At 49.5% G+C, this 22922-nt stretch overlaps 1 protein-coding gene and 1 long non-coding RNA gene across 2 annotated transcripts in view; one reads left to right on the top strand and one right to left on the bottom strand.

Annotated features, from left to right (window-relative positions):
• The window catches only part of CXCL12 (C-X-C motif chemokine ligand 12), a 28432-nt gene extending 15814 nt beyond the window's left edge, over window positions 1-12618 (top strand). Inside the window, exon 4 of the mRNA XM_059053571.2 lies at window positions 12283-12618. Within this exon, the coding sequence (XP_058909554.1) occupies window positions 12283-12367 (85 nt within the window). The 3' untranslated portion in view covers window positions 12368-12618. The remainder of the gene's footprint in view (window positions 1-12282) is intronic.
• The window catches only part of LOC136793534 (uncharacterized), a 61140-nt gene continuing 47697 nt past the window's right edge, over window positions 9480-22922 (bottom strand). Inside the window, exons 5-7 of the long non-coding RNA XR_010838896.1 lie at window positions 22373-22440; window positions 9957-10026; window positions 9480-9683 (exon numbers count right to left, since the gene is read on the bottom strand). This is a non-coding gene — a long non-coding RNA (uncharacterized lncRNA). The remainder of the gene's footprint in view (window positions 9684-9956; window positions 10027-22372; window positions 22441-22922) is intronic.

The raw sequence follows: 22922 nt of genomic DNA, 5'->3' as shown, positions 1-22922 counted from the left end.
TCCTCCAGACCCTCTTGCCCACATGCCCAGATGTGACCACGTCACCCCTGTGCTCAGTACATCCAGGGTATTTCTAGGGTGACTGAAATGTGGTTACCAAATTGCAGATGAACTGGAGGAAGAAGGAAGGATTAGAGAGACCACGTCAAGAGGCAGCGTAGTGTCCTGGGACAGGCGTGGGAGTGAGGATTAGCAGGCCAGTGCTTGAATCCTGGTCTTCTCTCTGCTCACTGTGTGATCTGAGACCCTTGCCTGGCTCTCAGTCTCCCCGTATAACGCTGGAGCTTAGAATCACCGAGTTGTGAGGATTAGACTGGGATCCTGGGCGTGGAAGCCATTTTGCTCCCTCTCTCTCACCCCACTGCTCCCCGGGGTCTACAGCGTTGGGATAAGATCCTGCCTGCCTCTGCTTGGACCCTCAGCAAAGCTCTGATACCAGCTGGAGCTCAAAGTGATCTTAAAAGTTGAGCTGCAACCACTTAGCCAACAGATGGGGAAAAGTCTGTTGGTTGGGTCTTGTAGGTGTCCCGGTGCCTGTGCAGTGCTGGTCCCAGCATGTCCCACCACTATCCTAGCACCAGGAACTCACAACCTAACCTCTGGATTAATTCCCCGGAATGATGCTGACTCTTCAGAATGATGTGGCATTAAAAAATAATAATAATAAATAACTGAATCCATGTCCTATCATGCTTTACACAGCTGATGGCCCTCTTTAGCCAGCCAAAAATACCTGCCACTCCAGGCCCAGTACTAGGTGGGTATGGACACTGTGGTGAGCGAGCTGGCATGCCCCCTGATTTCAGGGAGCCTGTAGTCTGGCGGACTGTCTTGCAATTAAGTGAGCATTTTCGTAAAGCATGGTAATGTAGATCAGGGTGCATCCAGGGGTCAGGGAAGCTTAGAGCACCATCGAGGCCTCCTTAAAAGAAGTGCTGCTGAAGCTGAGACCTGAGAGAAGTAGATTATTTCCAGGGAGGGGAGTATCTACTGACCCATGAGGACTGCCCTTGTGAGCCCACGCAGTGTCCTGCTGTGAGTTAGAAATGGGAGCTTATTCTGCCAGGGGCGCAGCTCCCATGGGAAGTCCAGCATGAGGGCAGAGAGAGCTGGATTTCAGCCCCTCACTCCCCTGCTGCACCCTTGCATAAGGCACAAACTGCACAACGGTGGCTGAGAAGGGCTGGGCCCCCCATGCAGATGGGGTTCTGACAGCTGGAAAACATGATGAAGGGGTGCCCTCGGTACAGCTGATTGCATCGTGGTTTAGACACCTGACCCTGGCTGCCCCATCCAGTTTTCTGCCCCAGGAGTGCAGAGTTGTGATCCACACTTCATCGGGTTCTCTGGGTTTCTCTGTGCCTACAGCTGAGAGCCTTGTTCTCGGGAGTGTGGGTAGCTGGAGAGAGGGAGACGTAGAGGGACCTACAACTGGATGAAACAGATTCAGAGAGAGAAGTGGGGTGAGAGACCAGGAGGCCCTAGATGCAGGTGAGAAGTGGACAGGGAGGTCCAGCCACACTCCCTGTCCTCGGCTTCTGTGTGTTCCCGATAAAGCCCCCTCAAGAGCTAGGATGAGGGTTTCTGCTAATGACACCCAAATAACCATCACTGGAGGCAATTAGACAGGCATAGGGGGCAAGGCAGGTGGGGAGCAATGAGGCTCTGGACATGGGCTTGCACTTGCACAAGGAATCATTTTGGAGACCTCCCTGCTTCCTCCCCAGCCTCCCCAGGGGTCTTTTCTGGGGTTTGTCCCTAGCTTCAGCTTGAACTCCCAGGAAAGACCCCTCAGGCCTGTGCTTGCTACCTTGTTAAGACTGATAAATGCCCCAGAAGCATCCCCTAAACCCCTCTCCCCCATAAAAAAGTACACAGATTCTGTTTAGGACCAAAATGCTCTTCTTTCCGTGAAGAGCACCAACCCAACCTGCCCAGCATAAATTGTGGTGAGATGGCTGAACCGTCAGCCTGTGGAGGTCTCTAGCCCAACCCCAGATGTGTGGAGGGGAGGCTGCAGCCCACCCACAGCCTACGTGTCCAATGAGAACAAACTGGGACAGTGGATTCTCAAGTGCACCCATCCCCAGGGCATCCCTTGCTGGGCTGCAGGCTCTGTGATGCCCTGTTGGGGATGGGGGAGCTCTGCGGTGAAGAGTGCTTGTCATAGTGTGTGTTTGTGAGCTGATGTCCTCGAGTTGTGAGGCATGAACAGACCCTAGCCTCAGCTTCCCGGGCAAGCCACAACCAAGCCCTGGTGTTCCTACCTGGGACTGGAGCTAATCTCAAATTCCAAGGAGGTTGTTCTGCTAAGTTTCCAGAAGTTAACACTCATTTTAGAGCAAATGAATTGCAGCTACCTCTTGGCCGATGAAACCAAACAGAAACAAAGCAGAGTGAAGCCCTAGATGGAGGGGGGAGAGTAGAGCGGCAAAAGGGGTGCTTATGGATTGGGAGGCTGGGTGGGAGGAGCCTTGGATTTGTAGTGGAAGCTAGTAGCCGTGGATTGCTGTATGACCCATCCCCAGTTCAATCTAACTCAGTCCACCGGGTGCCTGCCTGCACCTCTGTAGCTGACTGGAGCTCAGAGAAAAAAGTACATCCCCTCTATCCAGTCTGTTTAAATTCCTGACACTCACCTGAAGTGGGTCCTTAGTGCTGCCTGGATGCTACCACATTGCCCTGTTCCATTTCTCCTCCTTCTCCTGAGTGCTGATTCCATACTTTCCTCTCTCCTTAAATCTTCATCCTCCTCTCCCTCCACACTCCCAGCTGATGGTCTGGCTTCTGTGTCAGAATAAAAGGAAGAGGTAAGAAGGGCATTTCCTTGAGCTTCCCCTCTCATCCACTGTCTGTCCATCCTGTACCCACTGTCACTGCTTTCACCTGGGAGTGGTGCCCAGTGCTTCTCACCTGCAAAAGGACATTTCTCCTAACTTCCCCCGTCTCCTACACCATCAATCTTTCACTGTCTCCATCATGCTAACATGTTATGATAGCACCCTTGGAAAGCAAAACAAAGCAAAAATAAAAACAGCCTCTATACTGTATCTTCTACCCCTAGGTCCCCCCTACAACTTCTACAGTATTTCTGTTTCTTATCACACAAAAGTCCTCAGAAAAGTTGCCTGTATTTCCTATGTCCACCTCCTCCCCTCCTCTCTCTTTTGTCCTTCCTGAACCCACCCTACCACTCACTCCACTAGAGCTGCTCTTTGTCGAGGGGGTCATTGAGCCCTGTTGGGAAATCGAATGGTCGGTTATCAGTCCTCAGCTTTTTCAATCTCTTGGCGTTATTGGACGTCGTGGAACACCCTCCTGGAAACACGTTTTCTGGTTGGCTCTCAGGAGACCACTCCTGACTGTTTCTTTGGCTTCATGCCTTCTTGTGTCTCTTTGCTGCTTCCTTCTCATCCTCCAGACATCATCCAGACAGGAACACCCCGGTACTCAGTCCTCAGATGCTCTTCTTAAGCACCAGGTGAACTCACTCACTCTCCTGGCCTTGAACTCCATGTGAAGGTTAAGGAAACCAGTGATCTCTCTCCTGGACTCTCACCTTGTAAACTCAGCTCCTCCTCTGAAATTTACCATATGCAAAATCAAACTGCTAATTCCCAAGTTTCCCCCAACCTGCTCATCCCGATTTCTGCAATTAACAACTCTATTTCTTCCAGTTGCTCAGGCCAAAACCTTTTAGTTATCTTTGATTTATTATTGTATTACCTTACAGCCCTCAGCTAAACCATTACCAAACCCAATTAGTTACCTTCAAAATATATCCAGAACCCAATCACCATGCTACCATCTGATCCAAGCCACAGTCATGTCCTCTTTGAATCCTTACACTAGCCCCTAAGCTGGCCCACCGTCATGTGCTGCAGTGTCCTCTCAACAGCAGCAAGGGTGGCCGGGCGTGGTGATGTCACCCCTACTCAGACCCTCCAGTGGCCAACGGAGGCTTACACCTGTGGGCCCCTGCCATCTCTCTGATGTCACCTCTCTCTACTCTGGCCACGCTGGCCTCCTCTCCCTTGAACAGGCCAGGACTGCCCCTGGTAGAGGACCTTTGCACTTGGTGGTCTCTGCCTAGAGACCACATGGTTTACCCCCTCCCTTCCTTCCATCTCTGATCGCCATCACCTTGTCAGAAAAGCCTTTGCAGACCCCCGATCCTGAACAGCAGCTCCTCACCTGCATGTGCCCTGGCACCTTATCCTGCTGTTTCCTTTCCACAGCACCACCTGCCCTGTTTACTTGCTTGCGGACTGCTTCCCCACAGGAGAGGTTTAATACCACGCAGGAAGAGAGGGGCTTGGTCTGTTTCACTCACTAATTATTCTTTGCGGCTGGCACATAGAAGGTACTAAAGAAATATTTTTTGAATGATTGCCTGACAAATCAACAGGATGCTAACATATTGGATGCTTTCTTTGCTCACCTCTAAAATAAAGATCGCAATGCTTGCAAGGTTGTGCGTTCATTCATGCACCCAAGGTCACACTGGTAAGTCATTACTTGGATCCAATTCATCTTACTCTACTGTCCGTATGTCAGTGGTCACACACATGACCCTTCTCTAGAATCCCCTGTGCCTGACCCTTCCCCCTGAAGTCCCCATCACATGAAGAGCTATAGTGGTTCATTTCCTGTGAGTCCAGATTAAAGAATCATCCCTTTCCCCAGAGGCCCCTCCTTCTGAGTGTTCCTCCCCGCTGTGGGGATCTGCACACACTCCCTGTGCAGACCACAGGGGCGGTGCGTGCTGGGCTGGGGTCCAGTTGGCCTGGTCTCTGCAGCCGGGGGCTCAGGGGGAGGACGGCCACAGCCAGTACAGGTCCCCAGGGACGAGATCTCTGCTGCTGGTGCTTCATCACAGGCAGTGGATGGCTGGCCAGACCTTAGGACCCTGCAAGAGCCCTAGAGGAGCATGATTCCAGAAATACTGAGCAGAAAAGAACAATCTACAGGGATCAGCTACAGGAAACTGAGGCTGTGTGACCACAAATGGACACGAGTGGGAAGTGACAGACTGGAGGGGTTCCAACCCCCATAACCATCAGGGTCCCCTGCCTCATTTCTAGGGGTACCCGTGTCTTTCCCACTGCCCTTCCCAGGTGGAGGGCTCCAGGTACCTGGATGCTGCCGGCTTGGCCTAAAGGCAGATGCTGGCAGCCAGGCCCAGGAGGAGGTAAGGCCAGGGGCTGGGAGCTCAGGAAGGTGGGTGGCAGCAGGGACTGTGCTCCGCTTTCCTGAGCAGCAACCAAGCACTGCGCTGCGGCTGTAGAAGTTGCTCAGGGGAAGGAGTGACCCGTCAGCCTAGAAGGCCCCAGATGCAGCCACAGGCTCTCACCTTGTCCTGGCCTCTTCCCAGGCATTTTCCTGAACACGGGAACATCAGCCCAGGTCACACAGGCTTGTAGGCCGTGAGGAAACAACCATTCTGAGCATTCCTGAGCTTTGGGGGAGGGGACTGTCCTTCTGGCCACTGTGGGAACCCCCAGCACCATGCCGAGTCCCCTTGGCACCTAGGAATGAGGCCTGTGAGAGACCAGCTGTTTCCAGTTCTTCCCCTGATAGATCACCTGCCCAATCAAGGCCTGCCCCCTGCTCAGGAGACCAAGGGGAACCAGAGGCTAATGCATTCACCACGAGTTTCCTTATGTAGGCAGGACAGAGTTCTCAGTGGGGAAAAACAAACCCCTTGGTCAGGTGCTTTCCATCCTGCTGACATTTCTGGTGCAGCCTGTACCTGCCAGGCCCATAGCAGTACTTTCTAGGCATGGTCTTCTTGTCCTCCCAACAATCCCACGAGAGACCAGCCCTCTCCCGTGTGACAGACACAGGCACCAAGGTCCGGGGCAGCCATGGAGCCTTCATGTCTCAGAGCTGGGACGGGACGTGGAGAGGGCAGATCTGATCCTGGGCATTTTGGCTCCAGTGCACCAGACAACCCGTCCTTGCTGTTTGCAAAGCGGAGCCCCAGGCAGAGGCGGTGGGCAAGGGCTGCCAGGTTTCAGATCCCTTCTGCCCTATATGGCCCAAGCGTATTTCCAAACCCCAGATGAGAATCCATTTAGAAGAAATGCTAGGCAAACTCTGGCTGTGAAGTCAGTATAGCCTGTCAGAAGCAGCAATTTTTAAAAATGAAATGGCACTGAATAGACAGGAAGAGACTAAATTGGAAAATACGGGCCTATGTCACACTTACTAAAGGGAAGGACAATTCACACTTGTGTGGTTATGTGTGTGTGTATGTTTCATAACGTCAAATGCAATTTTTACTGTAGACAGTGGTCAAAAGTGCACTGCTCTTGTGTACATACAACCCAGCGATGAACGTGTCTCACCCTCCCTGAGTAGAAGGAAAGAAGTTAGAGGATAGCACTAGATTTCCTTGATTTAACGAGTTTAAAAAATTCTTATGTTCCTAAAATGAGGATGCAGTAATAATAACAGTATGCATCAAATTGCTACTTTTTTTTTTTTTCTTTCCTAAAGAGCTGTAGGCTTCTCTAGAATAGCAAAATCAGATCTAACCCACAGGGTACTTTTCTGGCCCATGTTCTCAAGTGACAGGAGGGCAGGAGCCAGATCCCCATCATTATGCCTTTCCAGGGAGTCTAGTTCCAAAGGGGACCCCAACTGACCTCCCCAAGCCCGGTCTGTACTCGGGAAGCCCAAGGAGCCAGGGCCTGGAGCCTGGGTTCCAGAGAGGGTAGGGCCTGAACCTCAAGATTCCCAAAGAGCGAAGCCAGAGGGAGTGGTCCCTTGGGCAATGAAGAGTATCAGTGATGCTGTTAAGATGCCCTTTCAGTGTCCTTAAAAATGGAGTCATCCTGGCCCCCGATGTGTCCAAACAGTCCCAGTGCCTGCCTACTGTCCCAACAAAATCACTAATAGTGCCCTTTCTCTCTCAGAACGTCCTAGTTTGAATGATAAATTATATGGCCGCCTTATCAAAGGATGAATGAGTTTGTGGACTCCGCTAAGCTCATGCCTGCTTCTCCCAGCCCTCTTTCCTCTCTTTCTCCTCCCTTCCCTTCAGGAAAGCCTGAACAAGCCTCAGGTCCCTGTCCCACTTCCTCCCCTGGCCCTCATCTCCTCTGCTCACCCAAACCAGAGCTGCTTTCTGGGGTATCTGAATCCCTGTGGGCCCCTCATTCTCCCCAGAGGCCAGGTACAAGACAGGGCAGCTGGCCCCACGAAGAGGGGGGCCCCAGAGCTTTTGAAGAGTCACTGGACCCACAGTCAATGCCCACCTGTCCCAGACCACACTGGGGACCCAGGGAAGCCTCTGTACCTCCCTGAGCCCTGGTCTCCTTGTCTGTGGTTCCTCATCTGGAGCTCACAGAGAAGCGAGAAGGGACAACCCTGGATTGCCCTGGAGGTGGGCAGGGCAGGTGCCTGAGTGCAGGGAAGGTACCAACGTTGCATTCATTGCATCTTCCTTGTGCCCTGCACACAACACACACTAATGGGTGCTCACTGCAAGGGAGGTGGTGTTCCTATTTTGCATATCAGAAAAGTCAAGTTAAGCACTTTCCCAAGCCATGTGTGTAAAAGTAACAGAACCTTGAGTCTCCACATGTTTTATTGCACCATCTATTGTATCACCAGTTAGTCCTCCTTCCTGTGTGTCTCAGAAGTAACCATCATCAGCCATGGAGGGATGAAAGGGAGATGCTGGGCTGGGGAGGGGTTATGATGCCAGGAGGGAGTCACTTTGAGCCTAAACGGCAGTGGATACTCTTTCACCATCCACTTAGCTGGGGGCTGCCCTGGGATAAAGGGGTGACGTGATTGCGACTCTCATGGGGTCTGCACATGCAACGTATGCAGAAGTGTCTCCTGAACGTGACCCTGTTGACTGACATGCCCGCAGCCACGCGCAGCCATGGGCTCAAGAGTGTGGGTGAAAGAAATGCATTCTTGGGTTGGAAAAGCCGGGGGGAGTTAGATCTTACCATGAGCAGGTGGCATGGAGGGAGCCAAGGTAGAGGCTGATAAAGAATAACAGGAATAACAAGGACAAAAATGATGCCCGCTAATGTTCCCCACGTGCCGAATATGTGCCACACAGGGCTGGCTGCTCTAGATCTGCGACCTCATTCAACCTGGGAGAAAGGGAGTGACTTGCTCAGGGCCACGCAGGACCAGTAGCAGACGCGGACCAGATCCATCCCATCTCCACATGGTGTGGGTTTGAAGGCTAGCAATGGGGGCTTTGCAGCTTGATATGCTGGGTTCCAGGGAGTGCAGTGCTGAGCCGGGGTTCCCCTCCCTGTCTTTGCCCCTCAAAGCTGCCAACGTGAGGCTCTTTCATTTTTCAGGGCTGCCTCCTAGGTCCTCCATTTGTAATCAGACCCATATCTTTATGAAGTACCAGGGGCTCTTGGTGATGTTCATCCCCTCAGCTGTCTGTGTTGAGGTTGTTCCTTTGCTGGAGACCAGGCTGGGATAAAGGGTTAAAGCCCACCCCGCCCCCCACTTCAGCTTTTTTCCCTAGGGCTGTCTCCCAGTGGGCTCCTCCTGGGGTGGCCTGGGCTGTTTTAAGTACCCAGGGCAGGATGTTCTCATGAAGCCAGGATTCAGGAATTTTTTTAGATTCATGTGATTAGGCTCTGTCCTCAGCCTTAGGGTACCCAGGCCCTCAGTCCAACCACCCTGGGCTCAGCCAAGCGCTTCCCTTCCCTTCCTCATCCTCATGCTGCTCTCTGTCTGTAGTCTCACCCCACCCTCAGGGACCCCAGCTCCTAGCTCAGCCCTTCTCCAAGATTTCCCACTCATCCAGGGCTTTGGGCCCTGTTCCCCTGGGTCCATCATCGAGAGTCACCAGCTCTGCCCAATTTTATGGAAATTTCCAGCTCCTAAGTCTCCATCTTGGGTCCACCACTCACTCATTGCAAGAAATTTTAATTACTTGCTGAAGAAAATATTTAAACAAACAACTGGGGTTATGTAATTGCCGCCGGCTGCAGCTCCCTGACCCGCAGCTCTGGAAGCGTTGGGACAACTGTGCTCTGGGCTGGACCCAGAAAGAGTTGCCCATCCCTGTGACATTTCAGCACACACGGCACATCTGATTATAAGTCTGCTAATGAGGATGTGGTTTGAAAATCATTTTTGCTCCTTTGTCTGTGAACTGAAATTCTTTTATCTGGATTTTACCATTTCTAAATTTTGCTGAGGGTTCACAAACCACAGATCTCCACAGTGTTGAACATATGTATTCTTGGGAGTTCAAATTCCCACCTTTCATCCTTCACTCCCAACTGTTCCAGCTTCAGCAATTTCATTTCACCAGCTGGCCTGCCAGGGGACCCCAGCACCACCTCATGCCAGTGTTACAGATCCTTTCTCAGAGCAGCCAGATGGCCTCCTATGCAAAACATTTTTTTTTTTGATTAAAAATGGTTGCCAAGTAAAATAAGACAGACAGAGTCCTCCACTTCGTCCCCTCAACCTAAGGCACTCACCGCTCAAACTAGTCTCCACCCAGAGGTTGCTTAGAAACATGTACAGAACGTCCAAGGCAGCTTGGAAATGACTTGCATCTCTTCTCCCAACACACACCGTGGGCTGTTTTACAGGAATCAGATCAAAGTGGAACAAACTTGTGACGTTTCCAGCAACTAAATGCAACTTCCCCACTGTTTTCGCTCACATGCTCACACAATTCACTATCAAAGTGAAACAAAAGACAGAAGAAGGCATCTTTGGCAGGTTAGGGCTTGGGATTGTGGCTGGAATTAAAGACACTTATGAGAAACCCCATCTCAGGCACCCAGCCAAACCCAAACTGAATGAGTCGGGGAGCTGCTGGCAGCCTTTGGGAGTAACTCCAGCCTGATTTGTGACTCTTGGGGTATGCCCCCAATGCCTAGGACAAGGGAAGGCATGTTTTCGGACCTTTGCACTTCCCAGCATCCAGAAAGAGAAACAAAAGAGGCTACCTGATTCCCTGGACGTGGCTGGTGGGTGTCATCCATGGTGAGAAAAGAGATGCAGCGATTTAAGAAGAGCCTGGAGGGAAAAACCAAGCAAAAATGGAAATGAATGGAAGGAAAACATAATTTACAAAATAATATTAAACATTTAATTTTAAACAGTGAGGAGAGCCTTTGTTATGATCTTGAGCCTTTTAAGATTTTGGATTCAGTGTCTTTCCTCACAGAAGAATGAAAAGTATCTCAAAGGTAGCAACGTGTTAGATTCTGGAGAAGAAAGAGCAGCCTCACCTTGCTTTGGGGTTCCCTGTGTTCTCAAGAAAGTGTGAATTCATTGTCGGCACTAAATAAAAATGCTCTGCGTGGATCTTAACATCCTTTATTTGAAACCCTCCAAGAAATTCCCACAGCTCCCCTCTGCAGCCCCACTTCCCTTCCCCATCCTCAATCACACCATCTCACCAGGGTCCTCAAATGCATCTTTCCTTTGCCCAAGCCTCTTCCCAGACCTTCCACCCCATGGCTTTATTGATCCTTCAGCTGGACCCTCCCCTTCACCAAGATGCCTCTGTGATAACCATTTCTGCTCCACCCTGTTTCCCTCACAACGCACAGATCTCCACATCATCTTCACTCCCTTGTTCACCTGTCTGTGTCTGTGGTTTGTCCCTGCCCCTGGTTGCCAGCCCCACCAGGCACTCTCCTCCACACGGCACCCCAGCTGTCCCTGCTAGGACAGCCTCTGCGGGCAGCTGGCATCCTTTGGTCTTGTCTCTCTGGAAGTTTTCTCCTGTCACACAGCCAAGCCCAAGTTTGTTTAGCTTCTCTTTAGCCAAAGCCTGACCTACTATCCCAAGAAGGAAGGCAGCCAAACTGTCTCCTGTTAACTATTTACAAAGCAGTGCCATTTTTGTTGCTGTTGCTTACATGCCCTGAGGGTTTTGCATTGGTCAAATTGACATAATTTGAATAATGGGGTAAGTTAATATTTCTCTAAAAACTTTCATGTGGTTACATTTGTAATGTATGTTAATACATTAACATAAACTGTAGTATTCATTTTATTAAAAAAATCATTTGGCAAGTTTCATATGGAACACTGTAAGTCCCCAAGACTACAGGCTGAAGCGTTAGGAAAAATCGAATATATTATTTTCAACTTACTGTGCAAAACCCCCAGAGGATTTGCTCACAAGGATCTATCTTGTTTAGGCACATTTTTTTTGGCAGTACTTGTTTGGAAAGACGATTATCACCCTAACTTGTTTTCAGTGAGTAGATGAAAAAAGAGAAGGCAAATCCAAGAAGAGGATTTAGTAAAAGAAATACAGGAAAGCAAAGAGATAGGAAGAGCAAGTCTAGAGGCAACAGAGTCCTCTTGGGGGAAGGCCCAGGCCAGGGGCTCAGCCCGAGCTGCACGTTAGGACCACGATTCCCAGACTGTGACCAACAAAATCAGAGTCAGGGGTTGGGAACCAGGTGGCAGTACTTTCTTTGCTCTTAGGGAAACTCACGGTGGGAAATCACTGCTGTGGACCAGAGGTGCTCAAGTTGGAGAGGTGATCAGAGGGCTTCTTAGGACACAGTTTTTGGCAGCACCCCAGAGCTTCTGACTCAGCAGGCCTGGCCAGCACCTAAACAGGTGCATTTCTAATGGGTCCCAGGGGATGTGACGCTGCAGGTCCAGGACCACAGGATGATAGAGAGCCTGTGCTCTGGACCTGGGATGCTTTGCCTTGGGGAAAAGACAAAGCCCCAGGGATTGTCTGAAAACTAAATCAAACTCTCGAATAGCTTCCCACAGCCTCTGGGCCCCCATGCCTCATTATACGTGCTTTTGCCTATACCTCACCGGGCTGCTCAGGAAGCTTTCGGGGCTTGTGGGGAGAGAGCGGCACGTGGAAGTGGGAGGGGTGTCCAGAGGCAGAGGCAGAGGCAGGACCAGTCCTGCAGCCTTACTGGGGCCGGTGTCCTGCCCATTGGCCGCCTTCAGCCGTGGGCGCCCTCCTCCGCCTCTTCTCAGCCTGTCACTGTGGACCCAGCCTCTGTGTCGCTGCTTCCTCTTCCTCTTCCTTAATTTCTTTCCCTCTCGTTTGATTGGTGGGATCCCCTGAGTGTATGTGGCGGAACTCATGCTACTCGCTCAGTGCCCTGCAGAACTTGAGGGCAGTGGGCTGCCGGGGCTTTGGTTCAGAGGAACAGTGCAGGTTTAGTGAGTGTCTCGAGGACTCGGTTCCTGAGATGGTTATTTCGAGACATAGCCGCCAATAGAGGTTACTTTATAGGATGGGATTCTGGGGCACTGTGTGGAATATCTTCTGTCACCTTTCAGACCCAGTCCCACACTCTTGGGCCTGACCTCTGCCCTGGGAACCAACCTGGCCAACACCACTGTCGGCATCACCAGCGGGAGCTGAGGACGACGGGATGTTTATTCCCTGGAACCTTAAGCCAAGTCATCCCACCTTCCCCAACCCCCCCGCGCCCCCCTGCCCCGCTTCTGCTGATGGAAGGTGGGAACTCTGTCCCTCTGTCCAGGCCTGCTCCCTGACTTTGTATCTGGTGACTGCTCCCCCTCCCCTCCCCCCTCTCCAGGGGAGGTGACTCTGTGTCCTGCCTGCACTTCTGTAAGGCATTCCTTTATTAAACTCTCCTGAAATGCCATTAACTGCAGTGTGCCGTCTAATCTCTGCTGGGACCCCGATTGCTACGCTCACTTTCACATTTTCGGATTATATTTTTCCGTGATGTTTGCATCTCTTATAACAAGCCCATGTTACTTTTACAGTAGAAGAAGTAAACAGCAAAGAGAAGAAGCAAGGAAAGGCAGCAGTCAGTATGTTGCATGGGGCGGAGAACTGCTCCCTGGCCTGTGGCTCACTCTGGGCCTAGGCTTCAACCTCCAAGGGGACACAGAACTGACCCACATCCTGCATCTGTGCATAAAATACCCAGGGGAAGATTTTAACTCCACGAATTATGATGATGCAAAAGGATTTGCCAAGGATGACTCAATTCACCCTCTGGAGTGAGAAGGTCATAACTTTACTCTGCATTCATTTCAAGGTCTACGTCAAGCTCAGAGGCTACAAGGCCGGGCTTTGGAGTTAGGCAGACCTGGGCACCAGCCTGTGTGACCTCAGAGAAGTCACCTAACTTCTCTGAACCCCAACCTTGTCATTGGCAGACTATTAGCTGTGGAGAGAATTAAATGAGATAATATAGTTTCAATCTTTAGCATAATGAGCACCCAGCAAGTCCTCGAAACATGGAGATAATTCTCATATAATTATTATAAAAGCTATTCCATATCTTGAGCAATCATAAGTACAGTATGATGGATGATGATATACACATTTCTAGTTTTTCACATGGCATGTGTGGCAAGAGGCATTTTTGGTCCCAGTCTGGCCTGGGCTGCTCCAAGGTCTTCAGCCCCTGTTCTGTCCATCCTCAGCTGAGGGTCCCTAAATACCTGAGGCCCAATTTGCTCTGCCTTGGGGTGGCAAGGCCTCCTCTCAAGGGCTTTGCCACACGTGGCAGAAGATCCGCAGTTTGGGGGTCTATAGTCATTCAAAGGTCACTTCACACACAGATGTGTTACCACCTGATGTCTGAGGAAGAAAGCTTCCCTCCAGTAAGTTTCCCAGGACTCCAGCCGCCAGCCTCGTGGTCAGTTGGGACAAGCATCTTGCTGTCGGTCACCCGAGGGCACTGTGTCTGGCTCAGTGCGGTTTGGGGGCTGCCACCTTAAACGTTTGCAGTTTGGGAACAGTCTTTTCCTGAATAAGATTCAAGCTCAGTGCTCCCACAGGACACGGGACAATTCCCCTATAAAGGCACCCTGTCCTCTCTGTCCATCCAACCACTCCTCCATGGTCAGAGGGCCTTAGTGGAAAAAGCACTATGTGTTTGACTCTGTCCATCAGGGTGAAGGTGAAGGTAGGAAGGGTCTCCTTGAAGCTCTACATCTCCAGGCCTGAAAGACCGAAGCCACTTCCTTGTCCCACCCCTATGGGCTGGGAGCAAAGGCTCGCACGGGAGCCTCTCGGGATGGCACTCGAAGGACAGCTGGTCTCCATGGACTGTGTCACACTCTTGTTTCTGTCCTTCCCTGGCCACTCTCCCTTTGCACATCTACGGCCCAGGTCTGTGGGAGGATCACGGAGATCATGGGTGTAGCGTCCGCGTGGCTCAGGGCTCAGCTCCTCGTGTCCACTATGCAACCCCAGGCCCAGCTGCAGGACACGTGTCCACCAGTGGGGTTCTCTATGGCACCAGACCCTCTACTGGGCATCCAACAGCTGCCAGCTTCCAGACTGATCTTTAAAATATAAATTTGTTCACACCCTTCTGAGTAAAATTCTTCAATGCTTTTTTTCTGTGCCTTTATAATAAAATTCAAGCATCTCTCTAGAGCCCACCCACAGGCTCAGGAAGCTCTGCCTCTGGTTACCTTCCAGTGCTCATCAAAAAACACCCCATCACCTGTTTCCTGAGATCCAATCTCCCCACCATTTCTCTGTTCCTTGACCAAGCCCCACTTGCTCCCTCCTCAGGACCAGGACGTTTGTACTTAGGGTTCCCCTGCCTGGAGCACTGTCCCCTACATCTCCCCACACTGCCCCCTCTTCACCCCCAACTTAAAGAAGTCCCCCCAGGGAGCCCTCTTCTGGTCTTCAGGCAGATCCCCTCTCCTCCTCAGTCCTGCCTGCACCCTAACTGCCCCCAACCCATTCATCATTTGACAATTTCTCCCTCATCGTCTGTCTGTGAACATAAGCGTGCATAAGGGCAGAGATCCTGTTCATTTCCACCTGTGTCACCAGGCCCCTAGGACAGTGAAGAGAACACAGTAGGGGTTTAATAAATAGGTGAGGATGGATGATGATTTCCCCAAGTGCCTTACAATTTAGAGACACGGGGGTCCTGGCCGGAGAGCCCAGAGAAGCCCAGGCAGCCATGCCCGCTGTGGACCAGTTCCACAACAGGGAAATAGAGGTAGGAAGTGTCCCAGCCTGGCTTCTGAAGAGGGCAGGCCCCCAGTGCACCTGACAGAGAGAGAATGGGGATGCGGGAGAAGTAGGCATTCAGAAACCGAGGATATTCAGGTGTGGGAGGCACTGGTGGCGGAGGACACGTATGGATGCTGTGGGTTTCCAGCAAGCCTGAGCCCAACACCAACCGGTGGGACGCTGGGCTTTGGAGCTAGGCGGCTTGCCCAGGCCACAGCTGGCCAGGCTCAGCTGAGCCTCCCCAGAGGGGGAGAGCTGTGTAAACAGGAAGTCCACTGCCCGGGCGGACGCTGATGTGCCTTCGATAAGGGCTGAATCCTCGGAGGTCTCTTTCTCCCAAACAGTTTCTCTATTGGTTTGAAGCCACAGCTCCGGTGCAGGAAAACAAACTGGAAAGTGTGGACACTTTCCTCCTTCCTGACTCAATCTCCATGGGGGAGGGAAGGGAGGGGAGAAGAGGAGAGGGGAGGGAGGGAGGGACTAGGAATACATGAGAAAAAGGGTGAAAAGCGGAAGAAAATAAGACGAGGAAAATGGAGGAGAGGGTGAGACACAGAGGAAGAAGCAAAGGAAGAGCTGAGTGATTATGTAATTTCTCTGAAGTAAAACCAACTAAACAAAATGGAACTTTGAAAAGCTAGAGATACTTTGAAGGGATCAACATATGAAGTTTCATAGGTTAGAATTTCTGTGGAGCCCCTGCTTGCAAACACCCGAGTCAGAAGCACTCTCTTTCCAGAAACGGGTCTCATCAGAAATTCCGTTTTCTAGTGTGTGCTCTTCGTGGAGAAGAGAGATGAGGCAGCTTAGCTCCATCCCTGCCGGGTCTCTCTAGCCCTCTTCTCCCTGCTTCCTACCCAGTCTCCCACACAGAGCTTATCTAGCCCAATTGTTCCATGTAAATCGTTCTCAAATCTCCACTCTGTCCTCATTTCACTTCCAAAGTTCAGCTTCACATTTTCTATTAGCACCTCCGGCCTGATGCCCCATCGACCCCTCAAACTTACTAAAATCTGGCCTCTGAGCATCAGGTAATATACAGAAATAGAAGGAATACATCAAAAATGAGAAGTAGAGGATTGCTTGGAAAGCAATTGTATTTCTGCAGTATCCCTCCACCTCCCCACACGTTACTAGGCCCTTCGCATGAAGCAGGTGATCAGTGGCTGTTCACGGAGTGAATAAATTGATAACAGACACCACCATCCACCTAAATGGAAATCACTCCCTGGTGAAGCCCAGTGAGCCCCACCTCTGCCGTCCTCCCTGTCCCTTCTCTGCCTCCCCAACTCAAGTCTTCTTCTTCGAACAGTACTATGTGGTAGCATCTTCATTTGTCCCCCTTTTCAGTTTTCCTCCATTCCAATGCATTGGGCGAGCTAAATCTTTCTCAAGCCAAGGTTTAATATTTGACACGTACACATATGTCCTACTGTGTGCTAAGCATCTCACATACATGGGCTAACTTGCTCATCAAAGTCACCACGTGACGCAGGTACCCCTATTTCTCCCCCCATCCCTGTACAAGAAGAAAACTGAAACCCTCGTGCAATATTAGTGGGGTTGTCAGTTGGTACAGACGCTATGGAAAACAGTGTGGAGGTTCCTCAAAAACCTGAAAATAGAACTGCCATATGATCCAACAATTTCCACTTCTGTGTATTAACCCAAAGAAAACAAAAACACTAATCTGAAAAGAGAAATGAACTCCAGTGTTCATTGTAGTTTTACAATTGCCAAGATGTGGAAGCAACCTAATTGTCCTTCAATAGACAAATGGATAGAGAACATGTGGTGTGTATATACACATACATACATACACATATATATATATGTGTGTGTATGTATGTATGTATGTGTATATACACCTTGGAATATTATTCATCCATAGAAACAAAATATTGCCATTTGTGGCAATATGGATGGACCTAGAGGATATTACGCTAAGTGAAATAAATCAGACAGAGAAAGACAAATACCGTGGAATTTCACTTATATGTGGAATCTAAAAACAAAGCAAACAAACAAATCAAAACAAACACAGACTCATAGATACAGAGAACAAAGGGGTGGTTGCCAGAGGGGAGGGGAATGAGGGAGCAGATAAAATAAGTGAAGGGAATTAAGAGGTACAAACGTCCAGTTATATAATAAATAAGTCACAGGGATGTAATACACAGCATAAGAAATATGGTTAATAATATTGTAACTTTGTATGGGGATAGATAGTAACTAGCCTTATGTTGGTGATCATTTCATAAGGTATGCAAATGTCAAATCATCATGTAGTACACCTGAAACTAACATATTCTTGTAGGTCAACTATATTTCAATTAAAAAATAAAATAAATACATAGATAAATAAATACATAAGAGGAAAACTGAGCTTAGAGGTGGCACAGCTCACCAGGGTGAAGCGGGGAGCCTGCTGTGACTTATCACTACATTGCTCTCTTGGCTTCTCACCTAAACACCGCTCTCCAAAGCTGGAGAACATAATAGTAAGTCCTTCCCTCTGACATTCCAGGACTTTCCCAGTCTGCGCCCCGCCCCTTTTCCAGGAGGATGTCTCCTGGAGATCTTCCAGTTTGGCTTCTCTGAGCTCCTTCCCCACATGCTCACCTTTGTTCTTTCCCCTGCCTAAAGGGTCATTTCTCAACACATTCAAATCCCACCCATTGTGGAGGGCCAAGATCATATAACACATGACCTCTCCTTTTGGAGGTACTTCCATGTGACTTTCCTGTGTAGCCAGTACCTAGCCCTCTTGTGCTGATGTAGCCTCTTGGGGAAGTATGTCCTGGCAGCACCATGGTGTCTCTCCCAGGCCTTGGGGCAGAAAGGAATATCCACCCTCTGGTGGTCAAACTGCAGGAGACCTCCCAGCTGTTCCTGTGGCCTTGTCCTAGCAACCGGACTAAAAGGGGAGCTATTCCTCAGAGCTCACTATGAACGCTCCTTAAAGAGACATCGTCACTAGGGAACTCCATCTGACCAGCTTGCTCCCAGGGAGGTCAGTATGTCCAAACTCTTTCAAAAGAATTCCAGATAATTAAGAGTTTGTGGCAGATTCCTGTCATTTCCTTCAAGTCCCTGAAATCCAAGTTCTCTCTTTCCCCAGTTTACTGAAATTCGAAAGCACGTCCTGTGTTCTGTCAAGTTCCAGGTGACCCTGTATTAAGAAGCCACTTTTGGGGAGGGATGAGTGGTTGGTATGAATCTGACTGTAAGAACAGATTGATTAATTTTTAAAAGTATAGGACATGTAATTTTTTAACCTTTCAGAGTCCCCCCAACCCCTAAAAAAGTCATGGGATTCTTCCCCCAAAGAGCCCCAGGGACAACTTAACAACGTACAGGAAACTCAGAGGAATCTATGTTAGTTTGATGCTTCCAAGCCCCACCTTGGAAGAAAGTACAGAAAGTTAAATGCAAGAAAAGTTATGCCCTGAAGCTACGCTAGTTTAACTAAGAAATGAGCGTGGCAGGTCGGGTTGGGAAGCTAGATCTGGGCAGCTGCCACGTCCAGGTTCACATGTGGCTGGCACCCTATGGAGGCACTCTTAACTGCCCGTGCACCCACAGCTGCCCTGTCCTCTGCCCCTGGCGCTCTGCCTTTTCAGACCGACAGTCTCCAAAATGTGGGGTGAAAGGCCTGGTCCCTGAGCAGTGCAGAGGAGAAGTGTGCGTGCATTCGGAAGGCTGCAGCTGATCTACACACCCCAAGATCTCAGTAACCTTCAAGGCAGCCCTTGAAGATGCACGATTGCTGCATGTCCAAGGCCTTCAAGTTCTCACCTGTCTTTTTCTCTGCAGTAGGGCTTGCTAAATTGTGTACATATTTCTCGGTTGGTAAGTTAACTTTGGATCTTGGTTCTTTCATCCAAGGCATTTGAAATTCCTCCCATCTACACGCGGTCAAAGTCTTGATCAGAACTTCTGTAGTGGACCAACGTCTCAAATGCCCTTTCGGCACCTCAACCCTTCTTCCCCTAGTCTGCAGGTGATGAGAGAGACCTGGGCGACAGGTCTTGTTGAGGACTAACTTGCATTCTGTCCCCTTCTTTCCTTTAGGACGTGCCTTTTAATTCCTTCATTATTGCCATGGATCTCTTCCGTACTGTTCAAGTTTTTTAGGTGCCTTTTAAGAAATGGCACCAGTAGGCTTCCCTGGTGGCGCAGTGGTTGGGAGTCTGCCTGCCGATGCAGGGGACACGGGTTCGTGCCCCGGTCCGGGAGGGTCCCGCGTGCCGCGGAGCGGCTGGGCCCGTGAGCCATGGCTGCTGAGCCTGCGCGTCCGGAGCCTGTGCTCCGCAGTGGGAGAGGCCGCAGCGGTGAGAGGCCCGCGTACCGGAAAAAAAAAAAAAAAAAAAAAAAAAAGAAATGGCACCAAGAGCTGAGTTTGGACTAGAAAGCAGGACTCTGAGACTCCCCGCTCCCTCAGGGGAAAAGGTGGAATCAAGGATTCCCCTTTGTCTCATCCATTTGACAGTCATCCTTGCCTCTCTCAGCTGGATTGGGACTCATCTACACCCCGAGTGGAAAGGATGCCCCATGTTGCCCACTGCAATCCCATTTTCATATCTTAGAGATTCACCAAGGTTCTAATGACATTTTCCCAAACATTCTTGCTCAGAAAAGTTTAAAGAGAAAGGATGAGCCTAGAGTCCTTCTGCAGGCGGGATGTGGAGCGCCAGATTTTCCATCCCCTTGTTCCCTCCCCTCAACAAAAGTGGGCATGGCTCTTTACACCGGTCTGGGCTGGGCGGTGGAGTCCGGGAAACAAATAGCCTGTTCCTTTCTCTTCCCTTCCTAAAGAAATGCATTTCCCTCCAAAGCAATCTTATTATTTGTGTATGTCCCCAGTGTCCTTCATTACAAGTGGCTCGCAGCCAGCTCACGGGAAACTGTGAAATTCACAAGAGAGCCCTTGTAGATGGAAAGAATCACTCACTAACTCCAGTAATTATGAGTTCTTTTTTTTTGGTTAATAGAGTAACCCCCGATGTAGCCTCAGCTAAGTAATTTATCCAATATAAATTCCAGAGCCTATGTATAACTGGATTCCTTTGAAAGCTTTAAACTGATCCATCCTATAGACTTCTTTTGTTGAGGGTTCAGTGGAACATGAAAAGATGAAATGAGGGCAACTCGGGAGTTAATACTTTAAAATTGAGATTTCTTGAGCTGGTTCAGAGAAGGCTGTGTTTCTGGCGAAGGAAAACAAAGAAAGATGAGACAGGAAGAGGTGAGAAGTCTCAGTATTTGGTGTAATGAGTACTGTTTGGGGAGCTATAGGCTTTCAGCCATGCCAACAAAATCCTCCCTCAGCAATATTTGAGGACTACGTAGGAATATTTCTCCTAAAGATGTGAGTAGTTCAGTTATGTATTACTGTTGACCAAACCATCCCAAACACAGTGACATAAAGACACTTCACCACCACTTCACTGTGCTCGTGGAGTCTGTGGCTCATGAGTTTGAACAGGGAAGAAGCGGGTGACTGGTCTCCCTTCCATGCACTTGGGGGCCTCTGCTGGAAAGAACTGAATGGCCAGGAGTGACGCTCACAGCTGAGGGCTGAACTGGAGTCATCTGGAGGTGCCTTCTCTCAATGTCTGCCACCTGGGCTAGACAGCCGGCAGGTTAGGCTCCAGTGTGACTGCCAGCCACAGCATGAAGGCCTTGCCTTTCCATGTAGCCTTCCTTGGCCACTGGATTCCAAGTGAAAGGGTCTGTGATGGTTAATTTTATGTGTCAACTTGACACGGCCATAATACCTAGATATTTGGTCAAACACTGTCTGTATGTCACTGTGAAGTGTTTTTTTTTTGTTTGTTTGTTTTGTTGTGGTTTTGGTTTTGGTTTTTCTTAGGTGGGATTAACATTTAAATCAGTAGACTTTGAATAAAGCAGATGATCCTCCATAATGTGGGTGGGTCTCATCCAATCAGGTGAAGGCCCTAAGAGAAAAAGACTAACCTCTCCCAAAGAAGCGGGAATTCTGCCTCCAGACTTCCCTGGAACTCAAGACTGTAACATCAACTCTTCCCTGGGTCTTCAGCCTGCCTATCCACCTACCCTGCCGATTTTGGATTTGCCAGGCTCCACAATCAGGTGAGATAATTCCTTAAAACATGTTATTAGTTCTGTTTATTTGTTCTGTTTCTATTAGTTCTGTTTCTCTAGAGAACCCTAACACCTAGGGCCTCAAGAGGGACAATCCCAAGAGACCTAATTGGAAGGCTGAAGCATCTGGGCCTTTTCTGGCTGAGCCCCAGAAGTCACAGAGTGTCACTGCTCCATGCTCTGTTGGTTAAGCCCAGATTCAGGGGGAGGGGGTGTAGACCACCTCTCAACAGGAAGTGTGCCAAGGAATGTGGATCCATGTCTTACAGCCTGCCCACTATAAAATCCACAATGGCCCTTTCAGAATTAGGATCAGACATGGTAACGTTTCCCGATAATTATCTAAGGAGCCAGAGGAAGTACAGATTGAAGACCATGGCTGTGCCAAGAGCCCCGGCATCATCACACAGCCTCTGAATGCATTTCCTTACTGGAGACAAGAGGGGATGGTCAAGGTCACAGTTGTCCTAGGTCTTGGGTAGGACCAACCATCAAGAGAACTGCTGCCTTGCTCTGAGCTTTGGGAGAAGCCTGTGGCTTGTGTACCATGGGTCTAATCTGTGTGCCAGAGCAGACAACTTGGAAGAGGGCATATAGGCAAAACCTAAAATTTTAACGTGGGTCAGGTTGAGGGGATGGCCGAGTGCATGCACCACAAGACGCCTCCTCTCAGCGTGCTTCCTGTATAAGGTTGTACTCAAACTCTTTCGTTGTCTCATTTAACTTTTCAAATAAGCATGTGGAGTAGTTATCCGTTGTTGCTGAACCAATCACCCCCAGAGCTAGTGGTGGGCGGCAGGAACAATCATTTCGTTATACATCCTTGTGGTTCTGGGTGGATGGGACTTGGAAACTGGTGAAGACTGTGAGCCCTTCCCCACAGCATCCCCTCTGAGGACAAACAGTTAACAGGCACAGTTGGGCTATTGAGAATTTCTCTAAATATTTGAACCACATGGCCCAGGAACCTGAGTATAAACTGAGGACTCAGGGGTTGGATTACAGACGCGGTTTCCTGTTACACAGTCAAGCTACTCTCTGCAGTTTTCCTGGGGGAAAGCAGTGCTTGGTCCAGCGTTTTCTTCTTCATGCTTCATTACAAGGTCTGTCGGTTCCATCATGCTGTTGCAGAATCGGTTTCATAATATGAACTATCACATATGGTTGAAAATTAAACAATTCCTGCAAACTCAATATATATTAGCTAGTTTAATTATTATCATCCTTGTTGTCATCATCATTATTCATTTATTAAAGATATATTTGCTGTGCACCTACTGTGTGCAAAGCGCTGAGAACATAGTGGTCCATCCTCCGGGTCTGTCTATCCTTTACTGAGAGTTCACCTGTGAAACAGACAAGAACATGGATCTTAGACTCTAAAAACTTGGGTTTGAGCTTTAAGTTTTGTAAAGTCTTAACTTTAATCTTGGTAAGCCACATCTCTAGTCTTGTTTACTCTTCTGCAAATGGAATTAAAAGACTTGCCTTGCTTCACAAGACTGTGTGAGGATCAAATGAGAAAAAAAGGGAAGACCGTTCTTTGCTTTTTAATCATAGTCAAGGCTATGCATCCTCAGAGAGGTGTCGTAGAATCAGTGCTTCTGGCCCCTTTCTCCCCCTTCCGCACATCCCCCTCAGCTCCCGGGCCACATCCATTCCTGGTGCCTCCCTCTGTCTCCCTGCTCAAGGCCCGGTTCCCCACTGGAGCGGTGCAGATTTCATTGTCTCTTTTTCTGGGCTGTCCCCAGCTGCCCTTCCAATTCAATGAAAGCCAATTAAGTCACAAATCAATTGGCAAAATGACTAACTCAGTGACCATATAAAT

This window comes from Kogia breviceps, chromosome 2, assembly GCF_026419965.1.
Source record: "Kogia breviceps isolate mKogBre1 chromosome 2, mKogBre1 haplotype 1, whole genome shotgun sequence".
NCBI lineage: Eukaryota > Metazoa > Chordata > Mammalia > Artiodactyla > Physeteridae > Kogia > Kogia breviceps.
The sequence above is the reverse complement of the archived record's forward strand: the minus strand, read 5'-3'. Positions and strand labels throughout refer to the sequence as shown.